The sequence below is a fragment of the Python bivittatus genome, unplaced genomic scaffold, assembly GCF_059951505.1.
Source record: "Python bivittatus isolate LINGU-HERP-01145 unplaced genomic scaffold, Pbiv_v1 ctg000960_np1212, whole genome shotgun sequence".
Taxonomy (NCBI): Eukaryota; Metazoa; Chordata; class Lepidosauria; order Squamata; family Pythonidae; genus Python; species Python bivittatus.
The window spans coordinates 7,146,588-7,171,695 of NW_028277124.1; the positions used below are offsets into that span (position 1 = coordinate 7,146,588).

The window sequence follows — 25,108 nt, forward strand, 5'->3', positions numbered from 1 at the left end:
TGAGGGGGCAGGCAGGGCTATCTCAATGGTAATGGGCAGGGCAGGAATCTGAGGGTGGGATGCACTCAGGGACACTGGTCCTGTTTGAAAGTGGTCCTGCTGTCTAGGCCTCAGCTTCTAGCCTCGGTCCTTGGCAGCCACATCCTTGGTGGCCCTGGAATTCGGCTGTTGCTTCTGAATGCCAGGTCAGTGTGTAACAAAGCTGCCCTCATCCATGATTTTATCTTGGAGGAGAGTACTGACTTTACAGAAACTTGGTTGGGCCCAGAGGGGAGGGTTTCACCTCTCAGAAATGTGCCCACTTGGGTTTCGGGTTCTGCACCAGCCAAGAACCCAGGGGAGGGAAGGAGGGATGGCTCTCGTCATCTGTGAGTTGTTACAGGCTTTCAAGATCTCTTCACTGCAAACAATCAGACGTGAGGCGCTCTGGCTGAAGCTGGGCTTAAGGGTACAGTTAGCAGTGATCCCTCTCTGCTGCCCAGCAGCATCCCTGGTTGAGTTCCTGGATTCTGTTGGTGGATTGGCAACAGAGTCCCCAAGACTGTATGTGCTTGGGGATTTCAACTTGCCACCCAGTGACTTTGAGTCTGGGGCGGCTAAGGAGTTTGTGGCCTCCATGGCAACCATGGATCTGTCTCAAACCATTGATGGCCTGATGCATATTGGAGGTCACACACTAGTTCTGGCTTTTATCTTGGGGTGGTTGAGATGTGATCTGGCAGTGGAAGATGTTAACATCAGTCTGTTGCTGTGAACAGATTACTCCCTGGTTGCCTTTTGACTCACTGGTGTCACCCCTTCCTGCAGAGAGACAGGACCATTCTATTGGCCTGCCCCAGGTGATTGTTGAACCCAGTGAAGTTCCAGAGAGAGCTTGGGGTTTTCCCTGAGGATCTGGTGAGTAGTTCAGCCAAGGCTCTAGTCGCTGCCTGGACTGGGTGGGTGGCTGGGGCCTTGAATTGTATCGCTCCTATGCGACCTCTCCCTGTGTGCTAATTCTGGGGTGCACATTGGTCTACCTAGGGGTTCCAGGAGATGAAGCACCAGAAGAGATGCCTAGAGCGCAGTTGGAGGAAGACTTGAAGTGAGTCTGACTAGATAGAGGTAAAAGCCCATATTAGGGATTTTTGTGGCAAAAAGGGTGGCAAAATGTAAGTATTTCTCCACCCTTATTGTGTCCACTGATAGCCATCTAGTGGCTCTGTTTGGGTTAACTCAGTCTTTATTGGGTAGGGAGGGCCCCAAGAAACATCTATTGGGCCACTGTGAGGATTATTCAGGCTATCTGATGGATAAAGGTGCTCAGATTCACTCTGATTTGGATTCTGATTGGGCAGAGCAGGCTGAAGTGCTTGGGGCATGGTCTGGGGGTGTCATCTGGGAAGAATTTGAGCTGGTGACTCCCAAGGAAGTGGACAGGGCTCTCTGTGCTGTCAGCTCAGCCACTTGCTTACTGGATCTGGGCCCTTTCTGGATTGTAAAAGTGGCCAGGGAGGTGACCCGTGGTTGGGTTCCGGCCACGGTGTCAGCCTTTCTGAAGATCCAGCATTTTTTGACAACTACAGACCAGTTTCCAACCTTCACTTTTGGGGGAAGGTTGTTGGTCTGCAGCTGATGAGAACCAGGGAGGAAACAAATTATCTAGACCTGTTTCAGTTGGGTTTCAGGCTGGGATTTAGTACTGAGACAGCATTGGTCGTGCTTGTTGATGATCTGTGGTGGAGCTGGGATGGTGGTGGTGTATCCTTGTATTCCTTGATCTCTCAGCAGCTTTCAATACCATCAATCACAGCATCATTCTGAGCTGGCTCTGTGGGTTGGAGACTGGGACACCATTTTACGGTGGTTCTCTTCCTTTCTATGGGGTCAGTTCCAATCATTGTTGGCTGCGGAGGGAGAAATCACTCCTTAGGTTCCTCCTGTAAGGGATGCTGCAGGGTTCTATTCTCTCTCCCCTCCTTTTAAATATCTACATGAAACTGCTGTTATATCTTTTGGCCCTGAGTCAGTCAGGTGAAGCTATCAAGGTTCTGTCTGTACCTGGATGCTTTGCGGGTTTGGATGGGGAGAAACCTGATCTGACTCAATTCTACCAAGACCAAGTGGCTGTGGGCTACCCAGATCTGGAGATATTCCATCTTTGAACTTGGATGGGATAGCACCAAGGCCTTTGGCAAAGAAGAGTGAAACCCCTCACTTCATCGCGCTTGCCATCTTTTATCTTTATTTTTTATGTTTTTTTGATTTGACTGTAATTTCTTTGATTGCTGTGAGCTGCCCAGAGTCATTGCGAGTCAGGTGGCATACAAGTTTTATAAATAAATAAATAAATAAATAAATAAAAATAATATTGCGTAAATAAATAAGAGGCAGTTCTAATTTTCCTGTATGTAGCAATGGCAACATTGTATTCTGAATTTGCATTTGGTGTATATGCTAGATGATCTTGGCAATAAATAAATAAATAGACAAATAGAACAGAAAAAATGAAATTATTCTGCCAATGGGCAGAAATGTTGTCTTTCTGAACCTGATATATCATAAATTGATTTCTTTTACTTAAAAATATTTTCTGATACATCAAGGTGAAATTTATAGAAATGCACGACTATGAAAAAGACATTTTTTTGGCTCACCTTGAATTTTGCATCCTTTGTACATAGGAATTAGTCTATCCATATCTTCTGGAGGTTCAAAGATTGGTTCTAGAGTTGGATCAAAAAGATTCAGCATGGTTGCTGCAAGCTGAAAACCAATCTCCTTTGAGCTGAAATTGCTGTGTGTCCATTCATTAGCATAGTATATATTGGAAAATTTGGTTAAAGGACCTCCAGCTCTGATGGCCACATCATTAGTATGGAAGTTGGTATCAATCACAAGCCTCCCATCATAGACAAGACAGGCGTCATTAACTGCTCTGAAAGTCTCATAATCCACTCTTCTTTTGGTAAAGTTAAAGAATGCCTAAAATAAATTGTTGGTCATTAGTCATCCTCTAAAGCAACTGCCATAAAACAAGTCTGCTTAGTCCAATTGTAAACTTTGCTTAATTTGCAACCCAGTATGCAAATTTAGTGGAAACTAAACACGAACAGGATGACATTAAGTATTATTAAAGAAGTACAAAAGAAAAAACTTTCTGGTCAATCATAGCTAAGTTCCAGTAAGTGGTAAATAATTAAACTTAGTTTTTAGAATATTTAGTGCTCAAAGCAGATGAATATCCTCACTGTCAGTATACTGCAGGCACTTTCCAATAGGTGGAGTACAGGCAACAGTATATTGGCTTGCTTGGGATAAAGCTGGGCTCTGAATGCACTTGCAGCATACTGATCAAAATATACTAAACTGACCATTAGTGAACTTACCATTAGCAAAGTATATTGGATGTAGCATTGATATAATGAAGGCTGTGACTACTTCCATCTCTTACTGAAAAGTGTTATATGAAACCCTCAAATGGCCAGACCCATGATGGGTGATAAAGGTCAAGATCATTTCATGACAACCATGACAATGGAAAATTGTGACTTAGAATGTAAGAAGAGTAAATCATTAACTGCATGAATTAATAAATGAAAAAAAAGAAAAATATGATGTAAAATACGATGCATTAAGGTGATATAACCTTGTGGAGCGGAGTTGATGAATACACACATGGAAGTGAAGGTGTAGGTTTAATTACAAATGAGAAGGCTAAAATGTATGTCAGGAAGTATGACTTGGTGTCAGCTAGGTTGTTGGTCCAAATGAAAATAGGAATACATGTTGTTGTTGTTTAGTCGTTAAGTCGTGTAGTCCTTGCTTAATGACCACAATTGGACCAGCAACTCCATTGTTAAGCGATGTGGTCATCAAGCAAGGCATCATGTGACCACGACTTGCAGTTTTATTGCCAGCTTCTACATTGACTCTGCTTGTCGGAAGCTGGTTGTGAAGTGTGCAAATGGCGATCATGTGACTGTGGGATGCCGAGATGGCTGTAAACGCCTGCCAGTTGTGAAGTGCCTGAATGTCAGTCATGTCACTGCAGGGACGCTGAGACAGTCGTAAGTGTGAGGACTGATTATAACTTCAAATAGTCACTAAACAGGGCAGTCCTTAAGCAAGGACTACTTGTAGTTTGATCATAGATGCATGTTACATAGTACATAATTTTCCTGCTACCTCATTCTTGGTTAGGGGGGAAAGTATGTAACATTCTAAATAAATATGATGTATAGAGAAAAAAAATCTGTTATATGATAGGTGAGAATGAGACAAGACAGTATTGAAAAAATTGATTTGTCCATTTGCAACCCTAAGAATGAATGAGAATGGTGACTGATGAGTATCTGCTTAGAAAAAAGCAGATACAAAAATCTGCTTTGTATCATGTGGTTTAAACATAAGTCTATTCATATGTATACATGGAAAAAGAATCAATATAAATCTAAGATCCCAACTGATTTTATTTTTTATTATGAAAGACTGAGAGAATTAGTGAAGGATACAAGGGTAATGAGAGGTTCTGAATGTGAGACAAGCCATTTTTGGTAGTGTCAAAAGTGGAACTTAGGAAAAAAGGACATTGAAGAAAGAAGAGTGAAAGTAGAGGTATTGCAGGAAGAGAAAGTATGAATCTCGTTTGACGTAGTGATCGTAGATTAATCTCCCAACTGGACAAATGGAAAAAAGATGTAAGAAAAGATGATGTGACACTCCAGTCCTATTTGGTGAAAATGGAGTCTAGAGTTCTGGCTATAATTATCCTCTGGATAAGATTAATTTGTTTCCCAATGAGCTTAGCTTTTTTATCACTGGAAGATATATCCTGATCCTCACTATCAGCAAAAGTAGCATTATTAAGACTCTCTCCTTTCTACCTGCTTTTCCTGGGTTATGAGCAAGACAAATTATTTTAAAACAACGAAGATAATATATTTTTAAAAATCTCTATTTTATCAGTAGTCAAAGTTATTTAATAGTCCCTGAAGCTTATCTCAGGCAGCTAGGAGTTCTGAAATACAGAAAATTCTCTTCTGAAGTGCTTATGTCTCTATGAGTCTGGGCACATTGAAGTTATAGAACATGTTCTTCTTTATTTCTTCTTTTATCTTATATTTCCAGCTGTCTGGCCATACTGATCAATTTCATGTGTTTTTACTTCTGATTTAATCCTCCTGTAACATACAATGTTGCTAAGTTTTGCATAGCAGCTTGAAAGTCAGCCAGAAATTGGCCACTAGGATGAATTAAACAGATCTGATAAACCAACACTTACATAACTGCATTGTTATACTGCTGCTTATTAGGTTTATTTTTCTAGACATCTTGTTTAACAATTGTACAACTGTAGCCCATTAGTATAGAATATTTTGCTTTTTTTCATTTTTATTCTCTTTTTAGCTATCATATTTTATCACTTTTATTATAGAATGTAATTATAAACTGATTTACTACACCATCATATATTATTTTACAATTAATAGTAATGATAACTTACTTTTTTTTTCCTCTATAGAATTATTAATTTGAAACTATCTCATCTTGTTATGGAGCTGATCTTTGCCATCCTGGAGTCTACCTGCAGCATTACATTTTCTTTTGGGATCTTCTGTTTTAATTCATTTGTAAGCAGCTAACCATGAATTGAGGGTTCTATAATTTATCTCTTTCAACACTGAATGCTTGCATTTTTAATATTTAGAGTTTAAAAACTATTTTTACGTTATCTTGTTTTTAAAAATAAAGTCTGATTTTGTTTACCTCCTTTTATTATAGAATGTAATTATAAACTGATTTACTACATCATCATATATCATTTTACAATTAATAGTAATGATAACTTTTTTTTTTCCTCTGTAGAATTATTGGTCTGTCTCTCAAGGAAGGGCTTTACATGATATGGCCAGGTAGTGCTATTACAGATATTTAACTTTTTGTGTTTTGATCTTTTAATCACCAGAAAGGTAATACAGGTTGTGAGAGTCTTGTTTCTGTCATATACTGAGGTTAGGGGAAAGATGCCAGCTGAGGCAAACCCTGGAAGATAGGTAGTAGCAACAGAAACTACCAGACTGCTGTCCCAAATGATCTACAAGGCTTTTGAGACAGGAGTTCCAATCTTCCATACTATGGGCTCAATAATGTGCCTCTGTGCCATTAAGTTGGTGTTGACTCTTAGCGAGCACATATATGGATTTTTTTTTCAGGAGGACCTGTCCCCAACCTGGTTTTTCAGGTCTTCCAATAGTGCACCCACTGCTGCTGGACACCCTCTTCTCTTTCCTTTCACCTTTCCCAGCATTATAGATTTCTCCAGAGAACAAGGGTTTTGCATAATGTGTCCAAAGTATAATAATTTGCGGCTGATCATTGTGTCTCAAGTGGAAAATATGGGTTGATTCATTTGATGATCCATTTATTTGTTTATCTGGCTATCCAGGCATTCTCAGGAGACTTTTTTAACCCCAAAGTTCAAAAGCATCAATACTCTTTCTATCCTGCTTCTTCAAAGTCTAACAGTTACTTCCATAGAACATCACAGAGAAAACCATTACCTGCATGCTTTGACCTTTGTAGATATAGACACATCCTGGCATCTGAATATCTTTTTCAGGCCTTCATGGCTACTCTACCAAGTAATAGCCTGCAGCGTATTTCTTGACTGCTGGTTCCTTTATTGTTGATAGTTGATCCTAAAAGGCAGAAGCTAACTACCTTTTCAGTATCTTCATTGTAATTCTAAGGCTGGTACTTGTCATTAGTTTCTTTATATTTAATCATAATTCTCTTTTTTTCATTTTGCGTCTTTACTTTCATTACTACAGCTTTCAAATCATTTGCATTTTCAGGTATCAGAGTCATCAGCATAGTGCAAGTTATTGATGTTTCTTCCTCCAGTTTTAAATCCATGCTCATTTTCTTCCAGTCCAGCTTGCCTCAATATATATTCCACATATAAGTTGAATGAATCAATGAATCAATAAGAGTATAGTATACAGCCTTAAGTATACTATACAGTGTGTATAGTATGTATGAATAGTATTTGTACTATTCATTTGCCAACCTGGAGCCAGTCTCTTTTGCCATGTTCTGTCAGTACTGTGGCTTCCTGATCTGGGTACAGGTTTCACATGAAGACAATGAAATACTTTGGGATTGCCATTTTTCTGGGACAAGCACATTTCACAGCTTGACATGACTGACATGATTGAAGGCCTTTCTATAATCAATGAAACATGTACTGACTTATTTTTGGTATACTTTGGCTTTCTCAATTATCTAGTGTGCATCAGCAATGTCTTATGCTCCTCGGCATTTTCTAAATCTAGACTGAACATTTGGCATCTCCCTTTCCCTGTTGGATGAACCTAAACATTATTTTGCTAGCATGTAAAAAACAATAGACTTTTTTTGAAAGACTGGAACTTTATATGGACTTTCTGCTGAAAGAAGGAAAGACTGAATTGATGATTTACAGATTTGGGGAATAAAAAGGGTTAAAAGGGCAGGGGAAGGGAATTATAAAGTAAGAGAAAAAAGAGGGCAGGGAAAGAGTAAGATGCAACAGAAAGAAGGGTGGAAGTCATAACATTTTCTTTTTTTTTTCCCCCTTCTCTTTTTTCTTATTTTTTCTTTTTCTTATTTTTCCTCTAATTTGTATACTTTTATTGTATTTAAAAATGCTAACAAAACTTTTTTAAAAAGAACATCTGGCATCTCCCTTTCCATATAGGGCTCAAATCTACATTGGATAAGGATTATTTTGCTAGTGTGTGAAGTTAAGGATATGTATGATAGCTGGCACACTCACTTAGGTCTTTCTTTTGTATTGGGATGTGGACCTCTGCCAATCTGTTTGCCACATCTATTTTGCCATTGTCTGGATTTGCTGGCATAGCTTGGTTAGAATCTGTACTCACCCTGATTCTATTGCTTGCCATATATCTGTAGCTATTCCATTAATTCCTACCTTCCAACCTGGTAACCAGAGTGTTGATCTTATTTCATCTTCGAGTACTCTAAGGTTCTCCTAAGTAGTGAATATCTTCTAAGATATCTTGGATGTTTATTTTTTATTGCATTTGTATGCCCCCCAGCTCCCAATGAATCTGACATGTCCTCAGCTGTTCCTCAGCCCATCATCCAGCACTGTATCATCAATCATGCTATAATTTATATCCATGTGGTTTTCTTGGTAAAACACAGGAGTGGTTTAGCATTGCTTTCTCCTGCACAGTATGAAATAATGCCTTTGCCATTGTTAATGAAGCAATCATCTGCTTCCACCATCTTCCTATATTGCTGCTGCCCTATATATGGGCTGCTTGCTTTAGCCAGGCAGCTGGGATGATATTCATGCCTTGGGTGACCCTGCTGGGAATATATACAGTACTCTTGGCATGCATTCTTGGCATTCTTCATTCCCAGGAATAACACCACCACCCTGCCATGATGAAGTAGTACAACAGAACTTTGGGGGAGGGGAAATAATCTGCTACAATTTTTTTAAAAATGGTGTTTGGTATACATAGCCTGCAAAAAAGTGTAGGAAAAAATGCAGGTATGAAAGATAGATTATTTTTGCAGACTTCCCCCAAACCGTAACTTTATTCTGTAAGACATAACTAGCTTATTCTGTAAGATCAAGCAAGCCAATATAGTAATGCCGAAAGCTTAAAACATAACACAATCAAAAACTAGATTAAGATTCATACCCCAGCTTTGAGCTATGTTTCAGGCATAGCCAGATCAAAAAGCAGAGTTCCAGGGTTCAAACCTGCTCCAGTTATTCAGTTAATATACAGTAAAACTCAGCAAAGGCACATACTTACAGAACATTGCAACTTAAATGGTTTTGTATTAGTAGTGAAAGATGCAGATGCGATTGGATCTGGATGATTGCCATCATTCCATTGAGCCAACAGACTATCACGGTGTTCAGTTACACCAGCCCTGGACAGTGCTTTCTTGACAGCCTTTTCTATTGCGTTGTTATTGAGAGAAGTAATGTTGGAGTACAAGGGAGGGTGCACAAGGTGTATACGATAGCCACTAATTCCTAATGATAAGAGGGATTCTATAGTGGTGTAAACATCAATTTTATTACCATAGACAATAATATTCCCTGGAGAGAGCAAAAGAAAAAACAGAATAAAAATGAATAAGACTTATAACTAAAACCTCATTAAAGTAATTCAGATGGTAATAATACTGAAGTTATCTGCGACCTCCTTGTTGCTCTGATGCTATGAAGTAAACAGAATTGCTTAACAGTAGCTAAGATAATTTAGTGAAAAATCTGCAGAATACACCCCAGAAGTAGGAAGCACTTTACCTCAGAGTAGGGCATCTTTATATCTTAGTTTGAGAACCAGTGGGGAAAGGGAAAGAAAAAAAAATTACCATCTTTTATCATATCCCTCTATCCAGCCTATGTTTGTTTATAAGATTTCCGTATAAAAACAATAAAAAGTTTAAAAGCATGATGGGAAATTGGAAAGGAGAGAAGGAAAAGCACTGCCATCAGAATTCTCTTACTCCACAACTAAAAAGCATATTTATACCTTATCTATCTGTTCTCTGTCAGATATAATGAAATCCACACAACAGAGGTACCAGAACATAAGATATTGGTGACCTCCTTCAGCAATCTTCACTAACATAACCCCAGAAATGTTGAGCTGCAATTCCCATCATCTCTACCCAGCCTGGTGGGCACCAAAGCTATTGTATATAAAATCTAAAGAAACTGAAATTCTGTTAAAGACTGTAACATATAATGATCAATCTAGATAAAGTGAAACTTTCTCTCATGACATAGTTATTTGTGCATGTATATATTACTTCCTTCCACAGAGACCTACCTGGTCTTTTTACAATCGGGAGAGGATGACCTGCTGAGCAGACTATGGCTTGCTGACATTCACTCAGCTGGGGTGTGAAGACAGGCAATCTCTGTATCAGTGCTCACATTGTAGAAGAAACTTTGTTTGGAGATTCAGTGAACTCCAACAATACACTGCTATTACCAAAAACTGAAAATGGATTTATTTGCCTAGACCTTCCTGTGATGTTATCAACTGTCCTAGTAGTTGTATATTGGTTTTTAAAAGGCTGTTTTTATGCTTTATTCTATTTTTATATTTATTTTAACTATATCTATTCTAAACAATTTTGATATTTGCAAATGAAAAGTAGTACAAAAATTATGAAAATGAATAATGAATAAATCCAGTCATTGTTGGTTTAAGCCATATGTGGCTTAGTGTAAACCCAGACAAATCCCCACCCCACCAAGAGTTATACAAGAGGTGGTGGGACCAATCAGAGCTGAAGGTTTTGGTTTTTTTTTTAATTCATTAGAATACCTCCACTGCTCTCTTTGTCTTGACCTATCTAGAGTACAGCCTTAAGTATTTCAGGGTGAATTGATCTACAATGAATGAATGCTTAATTCTGCAGCATTTAGTTGAAAAGTATAGTGGTAAGCCTTGTGGAGCCTTTTAGCTGCCTTTGCTGATTTCAGATAGCTTTTGATTCTCTCCTGAAGGGGAAATTATAGAAGAAGCTGGAAGCCTCCACAGTAGGTTGTTGGCTCCTTTCTCTTAGTTGAAGCTTATGTGAAAGCACCTGCTTGAAGATTTGTTGTACTCCATACATTCATTCTCAGTGTTTTTCAGACAAATGGGTGAGCAGGGCTATATATTAGCTCCATTTCATTTAACTCATTTAATTTAATTTAAAAGTTTAATTTAATTTAATTTTAAAAATTATTAATTTAAAAAATTAAAAAAAAATAATTTAATTTAACATTAACTCATTGGCCCAATCTGTTTCTGATCCTACCTTCCACTCCCAATGATGTCTAATACCCCTACTATAGGCAGAGAATTTAGACATTTTTTCCTTCTCAGATATAAGACTGAGAAGAGCCCTCCAGGCTTTTGCTTCCTTCCATTCTGAAGAAAAGGTTGTTTTAAATTATTTGAAGGTCAAAGTTATGGGTTCTTCTCCAACCATTTAATGAAATATGCCTGGCAGATCAGTGGACATAAAATAGAGCCAGTTAAAACTTTGAGAGGTCTGGGTGTTGTTTTCCAGGCCTTGTGTTCCTGGAGGCCACCCAGAGATGTGTGTGTATGATCCTTAGGTTCTTTTTGGAAAATGGAGGTTTGTATACCCCTTCTGCAGTTACAGTTTTTCAATATATGGCAATTGCTGCACAGGCCTGCATCTCTAAAGACTTCTCCCTTCTGGAGCAGTCTAATCCAAGCTCTTGAGATCCCCAGTTATGTTCCCAATGACACCCTTTGATTGGAGGCAGGTCTTAGTTCAGCAGAAGCACAATTCTGGGTAAGTAAGATCATCTACTGGCTTAAATTAACATTCTTCCTCAAGGGTTCAGCCTGACTTTTCCTCAACTTGGAAGAAGACTTCAGAGGTAAAATTACAAAGCCTATCTATAATAGCTTTGCATTTTTTGAGTTTTACCAAAGCTAAAGAATTTGTCAAGCAGCAAATAATGGATATCAATTTGCAGGGAGAGAATGCTAGGGGCTTTTCTTGTTTTTAAAAGGGGAACTTAAATATTTTGTCTTATCCTAAGTATCTATATAGACTTGTTACTGCAAAATACTGTAGGGCCTTTACTTTAGCATGTTTTAACATACTGTTTTCAGTCTTACTGGAAAGAAACTACCAACATACCCACTTTACAGAGAAGCTTTGTCTCTGTCATTCAGGGCAGCTGAAATTGTGAGTTATATATTGCCATACTGCCAATTTTATGATTAAAGTTGTCACCTGCATTTAACTCTACTTCTAAATAAGTTTCCTGGTAGATCAGAAAAGTTCTGTATCTTATTTATCTTGCAAACTATGATGACTTCAGCTTTAAAGCTGCCAAATTCTGCTTCAAAGTTTTTATCATTAGGAAACATATAGTGAAACAAGATGATTAATATTCAACCTGACTAGAAATAAAAGATGTAATTTGGCAACTCTAATTTTTGTGTCATTTTATACTACTCTATTTTATAACTATGTTTTAGTTTTATACCTTTTACAAAGTAGTTTTATAATGTGGTTAGACTTAGGTTTAATCTTTTAGTTCTTTAGTACTTGCTTTATTTTATTTTATTTTATTTTATTTTATTTTATTTTATTTTTTTATTGTATTGTATTTTATTTTATTTTATTTTATTTATGTTAATGAAATTGTATTTGAGCTTTGGAAATTCTATTAGATAACTGTATACCTTTGTGGTCAGTGAAAGCAATAAAAATGTTCTGTTCAGCCCAACATCATTTAGTCCTTTGAAGTTTATGTTTGAAACTTATTACAGATTTTGAATCTGGTTGTCTTTCCTCCAACAATACTGTTATCTTGCTGCATGTTTGTTGCCTATACACTGATTTGGCTCACAAGTAATCTAGGATTCCCTGTGGCTCCTCCTGATCCTAGCTAATATTTTTTAAGCTAACATTTAACCCCATTTTCGAGGCCAGAGCTCTCCTTTTTATCTTGATGAGTTGGTTGCATCAGTACCTGCACATTCTGTTTGGATTTTAGAATATTTTATCCTGTGAAAAGTGCCAGTTAAGCTTGGGCCTTGTGACTTGGCTGCCAGTCTTTTTTACACATTCTTAGTAGAAATAAATCCTTTCTGTAAGATGTAAGGTTCCGGTATCCAATAGTTTCATTGATTAAATAAGGAAACCACAATCAGTGATATATTGTTATTTATAATCTTAGGCAAATTATATCTATTGGGTTTTTTAAAATCTATGGGCCTCTCCTCACTACTGAGTTAAAGTGGCAGCCACCAATACTTAAATCAACACAAAATGATACACTGGCGTGGAACTGGCCCTGAAGCATTTCATCAGGATGCTGGAGGGCATTAGTCTTTCACCCACAAGCAGCTGAGAACTTGTGCGCTCTTTCTGTTTGGCAAATACAGTAATTGTAAAATGCTCTTGTTTTTTTTTCTATTGTGCCACTATACTTCTAAACAGCTAAGCTTCTAATAGTCTGTATAGCTCTTTCTCCTAATACTTCTTTGACTTATTTGCTACTCCATACATGGTAAATGTTCTTTCCTCTGTGTGTGTGAGTGAGAAAAAGGGTGGAAAATTATATGCAGACTATGTACCAGATCCGGCTTTTCCATTGTTCTGATGGTCTAAATGTTATCAGAGAGCAGAGTTACCTACCGAAGAAATCTATTCATCATCAGTTTGATTGTGCAGGCCAGCACTCGAAATGCTGTCTTCCTACTACATGTGCAAAGGCAATCATTGTAGGAAAATTGGGGAGTTGCATTCTTGTTTTGCCCCACACAGGAATTGCTAGTTTATTCTTCACATAGAAAGGAAGTCCATACAGGACAAAGAAGGAGATTAGCCCTCCACACCTTGGTCGTTAAGTGAGACATCATGTGACTGTAACTTGTGATTTTACTTCTGTGTTCTCCATTAACTCTGCTTGTTGGAAGCTGGTTGGGAAACATGCAAATGGCAGTCACGTGACCGCAGATCACTGTGACAGTCATAAGTGCAAAAATTCATGCTTTTTAATTTGATAAAGATTTGGAAACACTGAAAAGAATTATTGTTACTGAATGAAGATCTTAGAAGAAGAAGATCAACCTCATGATAACTTATTAAAAATCTACAAATTGTCCTTATTAAAGTACATGGGCAACTCACCAGAAATAATTAGAAACAATTAATTTACTTTGGATACTGAACAGTAGAAACCTTTGTTTAATCACATGGAAGAATGCATTCAGGAAATCTTCTCATTGCTAGTTGATTTTAAACTTGACATAACGGACACTTACAGATTAAGGGCAAGAGGCAACTTCAGAGTTCTGCCCCTACTGTATAACTGTTACATTTCTGAAATCTAATACCAGAGATCAGCTTTTACAACTCTCCAGACAAGCCACCAAACTGAAATACCATGGATGTAAAGTTATGCTTTATCCAGATCTTCCTTTACGAACAATCTAATTTTCTGCCTCTCTCTTGGAGATGAGATCAAAAGATTTACAATACCTTTTGCCACTGTGGAGTTTTATAGGCTTTGCACTTCTCTACTGAATAACACTTATGGTATTAGATATTAAAAGGGACCAATTTGCAACAACCTGGAATATTATAGCCTGATAGCATTACTTTGCAAGAAACACACATTCTACCAAATGAAAAGCTCTTTTTGAGATCTAGGAGTGGGAATGGACAAACCAATATTAGCAGATATTCAAATAAAGCATGTGAGGTAACTAAAAGCAATCTTAAAATTAATGTGGTATACCAGCATTGCAACTTGAAAGATTCTTTATTTTTGTGATACTAAATATAGCTACTGTCACTATCGCTCTAATTAACTTTTATGGCCCCATTAAGAATACTGCTGAAATAGTTCAAAGCTGTTTCTCTAAATTATATTCTGCAAACTATCAATATATAATTTATGTTGGAGATTTCAACTCAATTTAGGACTCTCAGAAGCTCTGAGAGTCACAGACATCAACATGATTTTAGATAGGTTGTATTTGTTCTGCCTTGATGGATCAAGTTATGGATTCTTCAACAGGTTCCACTGCAATCTCAGACCATGCTTCGGTGACTGTAACTGGGAAGTTTAATCATTATAAATCAGCCAATTCTAGATGGTGCAGGTAGTCCTTGTTTAGTGACTGCCTCAGACAGCAATCGTTCGCAGTTACAATGGTGATGAAAGAGTAACTTCCCAGCATCTCTCTCTCTCTGTCACCTGTTTGCTATTACAATCAGTGGTCGCTAAACGAGGACTACCTCGTATTTGAATGTTTCTTCTACAAGATTTTCATTTTTGTTTTTTTTAAATAAACGAAGTCTCTACCAGTATATTGATCTTTCTATCTAAGCACCTAATTATCTCTTTTCCTTGGCAAAAAAGAGACTCAGTGACTCTAATCTTATACATCTGAAAAAGACAGTTAAAGATTCACTTTTGTACATGCTAGAAACCTCACAAATCATATTAATTATTTGCAGCAACAAAGTTTAAACTGAGGCTTCTGCCCTCAGAAGAGTTTGAATACTCCCTGAAATGAATTACCCAGATACACTGGGTATCAGGAGAGAAAGCTGGAAAATTAGTCACATATTGTTTGAAATTTAAAAAACAAAAAATTTTAAATCTGCAACTCAGGCCAATTATGGATGTATTTACTGACACTGACTCTATCAGTTACAAGTTTATGATTTTTATACTCAGCGGTATCTATTATAGTTGTCTATAATTGAACAACAAATTATCAATTTTCTGGTAAAAGCTGAAATAGAAGAGATCTCTCAGGAAGATAAAAATAAACTGCCAGAACCATTGAAATTACAAGAAATTAGAGATATCTCAGTCTATAAAACCAGTAAAAGCTCTCAGACCAGATAGAGTTCGAGTTGAATGTACAGACTTTCATAGATGTACTGGCACCTATATTGTTAGAGGTCTAAAATCAATAATTTCTTTTTTTAATGTTTCCTTTATCATTTTATGAAGCATATATTACAATAATGTCAAGGCCTGAGGGCCTGGGAAAGACCTTACTAGATATGCAAGCTATAGACTAATACTTTTGTTTAATATAGATGCTAAAATATTAACTTGAACACTAGCCAAGAGACTTCAGAAAGTAGTACTATTACATCATTGAGCTTTTAAGTTAACTTTTTTTGCGGGGGGGGGAATGAGATCTTTTATGAATACAGTATTCCCTTTTGGGACCTATTTGGAAAACAGGTGTATTTGGCAAGTTTTACGGTCCGGGTATACTAAAGAGGGAACTTAGTTTCCAGCCTTGAAAGCTGTCTGGCACATTGGTCATTAATATGTAAGCAGTAACGTTTTAATCTTGAATCACATGAGAAACTGACATTGCAAAATAACCCAAATTTGAAAACCACAGGGAAGATGTTTTATTGGAATGCTTGGGCTAATCAAGGGATCAATTCTTTAACTCATTTTATTTCTAATGATTGTATTAAAGACTTCGGGAGAGTGCGTGTTGATTATGACTTCCCTTACAATATTTGCTCAATTATATGCAGAACTGAAACATGTACTAGTAAAAAAGTACCTGAAATTTTAGGGTTCTTAAGAGATGCAGCACTTAAACAGAAACTAACAATTCAATTTTATAAGGAATTAAAAAGTAAAATGAAAGTATTAGTTAAGTAATTGAATTGTGGAACAAAGAATTGGAATATCCAATTTTGGAGAATCAATGGGTTGAAGCGTTAAGAAATGTAAAACATACTTATAATTTAAAATTGAAACTAATTCATCAGAAAAGATTATGTCATATTTATTGGACCCTCAAAGAATATTTAAAAAGGGATAGGCATTAGATTTTGTTTGTGCTGGTGTTGTGAGAAATTAAAGGTTGTTTAACACAGATGTTCTGGTTTTCTCTAGATATAGCCCTTCTTTGGCTTCAAACCACTACATATGTTAGTATAATTTTGGGAAGACATATTATAGCTAAGGATCTTAATGTGATGTTGAACTATATTCCTGAAACATGGAATCTGTCATCTCATGAAGATCTTTGGTTATACTAAGCACAGGACATGGCAAAGAGGATACTTTAATGTCATTTGGAAAGAAACTCACTCTCCTGATTTTAAGGAATGGATCCAGGATATAAGTCTGGTATCTATTTTTGAAAAGTCTCTGTTCTAAAAATGAGAAGATGAAGCAATATGTTTCTGTATGGTCTAGATTTAATAATAAGCTTAAGGGCTGAATTCATTTTATATCACTATCTCTGGATATTATATTGATCTTTTCTCTTTTTGTTTCTCTGTTAGTTTTTCTTTGTCACATTTAGTTAATTTTAATGACTATAATATATCTAGGGACTTTTTTTGTGTGTAATCAGTATCTTTTTTTTTCTTGCTGGCATTACAGGGGTTTTTTGCATGTCAACACTAAATTAAAAAAATAAATAAATAAAAGGCTGTTCAATTTACCTTAATTTATACATTTGTACAACACAACAACAAACCATAAATTATCAACTTTGGCTAAGATGACACAGCAGTCTGTGGTTCAGTGTGTCATATAAACACAACCTTTCTTCATAACCTAACTCTCCTCAGAGGATTGTTAGGTGGATAGTACAAAGAGAGGCAACGTGCATTCCATACATTTTTAAAAAATGAGTAAGAATGTTACAAACTCATAGACACACTCAGAAACAAAATAGTACACTTGTGTGCACATGTACACACACACACACACAAAGAAGGACACACACATGGCACTGCTCACTGAATCACAATCAAAAGTAAGGACACTTTTCCCTGAATAGTATAGCATGCAAAATGTTCTTTACATTTCTTCTCCCCAGAACACAGTCTGTCTCTCAGGTCCCAAAGAGGCAGATCTAACAGAATAAGTCATTAGTAAGTGAGACTGAAGCAGGGTTTGTCAATGAGGGAACAGTCCTTCCCTAACATCAATCAAATGAACTAAACGGGGAAATGAGACAGATTGAACACGCATCCTTCCTGTCACTGCAGATAAGAGCAGGAGATTGTGCACAGTATCACATCCAATCACTTGCTCCACAAAAGGTAACGCTTGGTTCCTCAAACAAAAGACATTATCTGTACAAGTAAAGCTATTCATTGTTCTTGTGATACATAAAGCTAGGTGTAAAAAACATTCTGTTTGGTTTCACACGAATCAAGATACAAGCACTTTGTTATGAATGAGCAAAATGAAATGCTATGGTATATCCATAAAAGTCCTGGCTCCATACAGACCTTGATTTACTTTGCTATACAGCAAGACTGAAAAAGGAGTGGAGGATTCTAGCCCTGCCATTTAGACTGATGATTTACTCAGAAGTCCTAGCCCAACAGAAATAATTCCCAAAGAGGTAGGCAGGAGAAATTGATGGCATCTACCACTGCAGAAGCATAAGTGGAAAAAAAAGAGGTGACCTGCCAGAGACTCCTCAATGGAGGAGGGAGTGATACTGAACCCTATTTCCAATCAGAAAGTGAGGGAGCTCAAAAGAAAAAGGGCTAAGAAGCAGCAGCTGTCAGCAGCCACTTCTGGAGCCGCTTGCAACTGAAACTACTACTATCTAATCCCAGCTCAGAAGATTTACCTGTGCCTCCTCCATAACACCTAATGGTGACTGGACAAAAACTGAACCTCAGTACTGTTGACAACAGCAACGCTTCCTCTTTCTGACTGGTGGCTCCTTCCCAGCTTCTGCCTTGAGTGACCAGTGGAGAGAGCCTCAATGGTGACTTAGCACCCTGATCATTGCTGGGATGGCAGTTGTAGTGCTACTGGGCCTCCAATCCTCTTGCCAACACCACAGCCAGTCAAAATCAACATGCCACCCTAAGACTTTAAACATTTTTAGAGGTATCTCAACAGAAAGCAAAGGGATAGGGCAGGGAATAAAGCAGTTTGGCAGAGAGCATAGCTGAGCTAAGGATTCTAGCCTTGCCATCTAGCCTCATGCACATCCACTCAGAAGTCGTACCTCAACAAAAATTACTCCCACAGAGGCAGGCAGGTGAAATCAGTGGCACCTGTAACTGCAGAAAGCACAAGCTGAGTATAAGGTACAGGTTATGTTTTATGTCCAAATACCTAGCTGTATATTACGCTCCATATAGCACCACAAAATATCCCTTTTACAAAATGACAAGTTAGAAATTATTTGGGGAAATGAATGCAATAAATTTAGCTAAAATGAATTTATTCTTTGCATTCAGCTCTTCTGCCATCCATTCATGTACATATAGCAACAGAAATCATCTGATTCCCATGAGGCAGCTGATGTGATAATTGGCTAGCTTTGGGGAAACAGGTTGGAAGTGGAAAACCAGAAGTCTAAAGGAAGTTATTTCTACTGCTCATCTGCAAGCACTAAGGACACCGTGGGATCTCATCCCATATACAGTATATAGAAAACTGAAATTAAGCAGATCCACTACTTGCTTTAAATATCGAAATCTATATGCCATTCCATTTCTAGGTAATGAAAATATCATATATAGATTTACAGAACCCAACCAAAATATACAACTGAATTAGGTACATGCAACTTTATGAAACGGTGCATGTGTATCCATATAAACACAACATGCATGGTGTTAGCCAACTCTAATACTTTTTACAGTGTGCAAATAATTCTACATTAACTCCAGAAAAGTCAAATTTTATTTCCTTTCCAGCTTTTTTCAGCTTGAAAAACTTGTGTGTAGCTGCAAAATACATTTACTAATGAAATCACTATCTCATGTGTTAATTAACAATCCCAGACTTTGCTCTTAGGGCTTTCATTTCATTTAATCTAATTTCATAAAATAATTATAGGCAATTTTTATTTTCAGCCTTTGTTCCAAGCAAGAAATATAAATGTTTCCAAAACTGACAGTAAGTTGTAAATTAATCTGTAAAATAAATAAGAGCAGATGAAACATTTTGCAAGGATTAATTATGCTATAATTATATGCTAGAAATGGAGGTACAACTTGCCAAGAAATGCATAAACCTCTGCTCTCTTCATGTAGTAGTTGGCAAAATTGTTACCTGTGGAATCAATCACATTTTCTTTTAGCCACTTCATTGCTGTTAATGCATCTTCATCATCAGAAATAATAAAAAGATTGGAAGGCACTACTCCTACATATCTTTGTTGATAGTTTGTTGATACCTCTCTGTTGGTCCACAATTTTTTGATATCTGCACCAGTAGGACATGGGACCTATATTTACAGACAAATAAATATAATTCACTATAAAACACTCAAATTAATTTTCTTACAGATACCACCATTTATTAAAATATATTCTGCTTCAGCAGCTCACATTATTAAAATAAAACAGCTATAAAAGTACTATGAAAGCAGTAACTCAGCAGCAAATCCACAGAAGAAAGAGGAAACAAGTGCCACCATCTGCCTGAGAAAATAAAAATATTTTAATTACATAGAAATATTGATGTTATAGGTGCTTGACAAATGAAGCTGGGTCTTGAAGTCTACAGGCAAAACACAGATTTTATTTTAACAGATGTTACTGTTGTATTCATTCACTTCAGCTTCAAATATTGAGACAAATCAAGAAAGACCCATATTGAAGACATTTGAATTGTACAAATTAGTCTTATACTCATTTTCAGGGAGGCACCTAATGCTCTAAACCTGTTTCTAATTAGGATATAAAACCTCATCCCAAGAATGAAAACTAACAGTAAAATCTATCAAAAGGACCACCAGCTTGTCTGAATAAATCTTAATTTTCATCCATTAATTATAACTGAAATCCTATCAGAAAAGAAAAAAAAAATAAGAATGGTCAGAAAGCAGTTTCTTTTCCATGTATTATGTTTATGGTATTACAGAATTTGAAAGGATATTGGAGACCAACCCTTTTTCACCCAGGATCTACAATAAAGAATATGGCAAACAAGGCACAACTGCACCTTTGGTATCAGGTTGAGTTGCTTAGTACATATTTCTTCCCTTTGCAAGAGAGTTAAGTTATTTCCTTCATTCAGTGGCATTATAGGAAAAATATTCCCCTATTTATTATCATTCTTTCCCTCCACTTCATTTCAATCCCTGCCTTTTCTGTTTTCCTCTCCACTCTTGTTTTGTCTCACTTCTTATTCTGCATGAGAGAAAATATATAGAGAGAGTATAGTTTGTGACTAATCTTGCTTCTGCAGCAACTGCTTTCGGATTGCACCAACTGCACTTTAAAAATGCAAGTTATGCACAGAAAGGTTGAGGAGCCCTTTATTAAAGTATTGCAAATAGATGGTTGTCCAGCCCCTGCTGAAGTATTCCCAGAGAAGCAGTGTCCACCATCTGCTGACATGAAAACAAAACAAAACAAAATAACTGTCTAAAGCTAACATTTTCCATCCAGTTCTCTGGAACAACTTCTGCATGAAGACATTTCATATACTGGAAAATTGCAAGGGTTGACTGAAAACTAATGCATTCAGTGTAAGTTGGCAATACTGATGCACTAGAAGTTCTGACATGTTCTTTAGCATCTGTTCTTTCACTTACATTGACAAGAGGTACTGAGAAAAGATTGTGTTGCTATTTTTTCTGAAATGGAAGCCTACAGTGACTAGATGTCAGTGCACTTTAAGCATAATAATATTGATTTTTTGATTTGCTGAAGGAGTTCCTCCAATTGAAATGTACTGCCCAATGCAGTTTGTTTATGTGTTGACTTGAGTACTGTTCAGAAAATGTAAAGAGTATGAACTGGGAAGAGCTCATTTGTGTGATTAAGAATGAAGTGGACAATCTGTAATAGCAACTGATGAATTTCTCATGAGAAAGGTTGATGAACTGATTAAATACAATAAGAAATTGCTTTCAAGGTTGGCATTTCACCATAAGAAAATGTGGCTGCAATATGACAATACTAGGCCTCACACCTCACAGGCCACCCAAGAGGCATTTATGAATTTGGATCTTACCATCTTTCCCTATTTTCCGTACAATCCAGACTTGACACATTTTCCCAAAATTGTTGGAATATTTTTTGTGGGCATCTGTTTGACTAAAATGAAGAGGTAGAAAGGACTGTCAGGATCTGTTTGAAGAAAAAAGTGTGGAGTTCTTTCATGATGGCTTTAAGTGTAGAGCAAATGGTGGTGATTATGTGGAGAAGTAAACACAGGTAATAAAAGGATAATTTTCCTTTTCCATTTATTAAAATATCCCAATTTAAACTAAAGATATACCAGAGGCCTGGGAGCTTGAGGGTTCTGCGCAGTATCTTAGCTGTTCCTAGCACTGCACTCTTCTGGACAGAGAGCTCTGATGTTGTTCCTGGGATCTGTTGGAGCCACTTTCCCAGCTTAGGAGTCATGGCCCCGAGTGCTCCTACCACCACTGGGACCACTTTGGCCTTTACTTTCCACATCCTCTCTATTTCCTCCTTCAGGCCCTGGTACTTCTCCAGCTTCTCATGCGCCTTCTTCCTGATGTCGCTGTCACTTGGCACTGCTACATCTATCACTATTGCTGTCTTCTGGTCTTTGTCTACTACCACGATGTCTGGTTGATTGGCCAGTACCTGCCTGTCTGTCTGGGTCTGGAAGTCCCACAGGATCTTAGCCCTGTTATTCTCCACAACCTTCTGTGGAATCTCCCATCTGGACTTGGGGGGGGTCTAGCCCATACACTGTGCAGATGTTCTTGTACACAATGCCAGCTACTTGGTTGTGCCATTCTGTGTATGCTGTTCTTGCCTGGATCTTACACCCTGTCACTATGTGTTGGACTGTCTCTGAGGCCTCTTTACACAATCTGCACCTTGGGTCCTGTCTGGTGTGGTAGACCCCTGCTTCTATGGATCTGGTGCGTAGTGCCTGTTCTTGTGCTGCTATGATCAGTGCCTCAGTGCTTTCTTTTAGTCCAGCCCTTTCCAGCCACTGATAGGATTTCCCAATGTCAGCCACCTCAGCTATCTGTTGATGGTATACCCCATGCAGGGGCTTGTCTTGCCATGGTATTTCCTTCACTTGAACTTCCTCCCATGTCTGCTGCTGCCTGAGGTATTCTCTCAGCAGCTCATCTTTCGGTGCCATCTTAGTGATGTACTCTTGGATGCTCTGGGTTTCATCCAGGACTGTGGCTTTTGTCAGGTTCTGTCAGCACGAGGTTTCAGGGAAGCACGGGGCTGCAGGGAAGCTCGCAACCAGACCACGCGGAATCCACCGGCGGTAGCTAGCGGGGAAAAGAGGAACCGAAAGCGCCGCTAATTAACGAGCCACCTGCGGCCAGCTAAACAGGAAAACCGCAGCGGAAGCTTTTAATTACGAACTGATAACGGCGCGAGCAAGCAAGGAACGGGGCCGCAGGGCAGCGAAACAAGATCGCAACGCAGCACAGAACCTGCGGTCTGCACGTAGCAGGGAGGGGCCAACCCAGCCGGAGGGGGACTGGTAATCAAGGACAATGGACTCTGACCGACCCTGCCATCATGAACGATCAGGGGGGACATTGGGGGGCCTAATAGCCCACAGCCGCAACGCGATCACGAGGCGGGAACAAGCGCGGGAAGGGGGGGAATATAACAAGTGATGCAATTGTACCAAGCCAGTCCTGGCTTTGCTTGTGACTACTACGTTACGCATGAGTAAACCTTCTTTGTGAACCACACGTGTCACGAGAGTTTCTCTGTCGAACGGGGCAAATCTCACATAAAGCCAGGACTCACCGTCAGCGCTACCCGGTACCACCGAGGAGCGTTTTCTTTCTCAATACAGGCATGACCAGCGACGAGGAATCCGTGGGTCAGCTGGAGCGCGAGGGATCCAGGCTCGCGGAAGGGCGGTCGGAGCCGCCCGGGAGCGACGGGGCAGCGGCCAGGGCCGGGCGCACTCCATCCGAGCGGTGGTCGATGGGCGTGAATCAAGGACCAGACGATTCGGGCGTTACGATGACCCGGGGTTCGGGGTTCCGGAACCATGAGTGGAGCGAGAAATTCGCCCGACTAGAGGAGAGAGTCGAGCGACGCCTAGACGCCGTGGAGGCGATGCTCCAGACCCTACTACAGAGAGTGGGGCCACCGGCGGTGAACGAGGAGGCGAGCGACAGGGGGGGGCGGTCCGACACCCCCGCCGGCACCACCCACGGCGCCCCGGTCGGAGGACCAACGGGCGGCAGACGCCCTGAGACTTCGAGGTATCACTGGGAAGTTCTCAGGGGACCCCGAACAGCTGCCGCACTTTCTGACGCACGTCAGGGGTTTCATGCAGAGGGGTGGTCACCTATTCGCTAGAGACGAGGACAGGGTATCCTACGTGGCCGAGCTGCTAGATGGCCAAGCCGCCAGCTGGGTGATCGGGCTGTACGATGCCAACGCGGCGGAACTACGGAGTTTCCCGGACTTCATGCAGGCGCTCCGGGACAGATTCGAGGACACATTGAGCGCCAAGCGGGCGGAGGACGACATCCTACAATTCAGGCAGCGGGGCAAATCGGTATCGGAATATGCCCTGGAGTTCCGGAGGTTGGCCGAGAAGCTCGCGGACTGGCCGGAGTCCCTGAAGGTGAAGTATTTTAAGAGGGGACTCAACCCAGAGATCCTGGAACGGGCACTGGGGCGGGACGACCCGGCCACAGTGAAGGATTGGATCTGGCTGGCCGGAACGGCGGAATCGGCGTGGCGGCAGATCCAACAGAGCACAAGACGACGGGACCAGACGAGGGACCGGCCGAGGGAGAGGACCCCCGAGGAGAGACGGAGCGGTCGACGGCAGTCCACCGGGAGGCGAGAGGCGACCAGAGCCCCGAATCTGTGCTTCCGATGCGGAGGCAGAGGCCACCGAGCGGCGCAGTGCCCGACGGAGCGGGAAGGCGCCCCACCACGGCCCGAAGTCAAAACCCCGCGTGCGAACGGGAAAAGGACCGGTGACCGACCGCGGAAGGGGGCAGTGGCGGCGGTGACCGAGAAAGGACGCGGGGGGTGGTCGGCCCCGGAGACAGCATCCTCCGGAGAGGACTCGGAGCCGGCGGGAAACGAGGCGCGCTCGCACTGAACGGCGTCCCAGTGCGAGCAGGGGAGTCGAGGCGCGCGGACCCAATAGGAGACGAGGACTGCCCACCGTTCCGGGTGAGGATACACGGCGGGGGGTGAGATCCGGAGGGGAGGCGCAGCTACGGGCGCTACTGGACTCGGGCTGCACCCACTGCTTGATGCACCCAGCGGTGGTCTCGGGGCTCGGGCTACAGCTGAGGCGCCTCCGGGAGCCCATTTCATTCAGCCAGTTAGATGGCACGCTGGCAGGGGGGGGGCCAGCTCAGTATTACACCGAGCCGGTCCAGATGACGATCGGGAGTCACCGGGAAGAACTGAGGTTCGTGGTGGTCCCGGTGGCCGACTACGCGGTGGTACTCGGCTTGGCGTGGCTGCGGCGGCGGAACCCACGAGTCGACTGGACGGCGGAGGCAGTGCGGTTCGGGGTCGACAGACCGGCGAGGGGCGAGAGCAGAGGGGACCGAGCCGTGGAGACGGAGGCAGCCGCAACCACCGGCGGACAAGCGGAGGGTCCGGGACACCGGGA

At 40.1% G+C, this 25,108-nt stretch overlaps 1 protein-coding gene across 2 annotated transcripts in view; it reads right to left on the bottom strand.

Moving 5' to 3' along the window:
* Positions 1-25,108, bottom strand: part of CFAP61 (cilia and flagella associated protein 61) — a 150,090-nt gene that overhangs the window by 38,311 nt on the left and 86,671 nt on the right. For both annotated transcript variants that reach the window (XM_088131401.1, XM_088131400.1), the window contains 3 exons: positions 19,601-19,775; positions 8,820-9,112; positions 2,637-2,964 (listed from right to left, as the gene is read on the bottom strand). In XM_088131401.1, the coding sequence (XP_087987527.1) occupies positions 2,637-2,964; positions 8,820-9,112; positions 19,601-19,775 (796 nt within the window). The remainder of the gene's footprint in view (positions 1-2,636; positions 2,965-8,819; positions 9,113-19,600; positions 19,776-25,108) is intronic.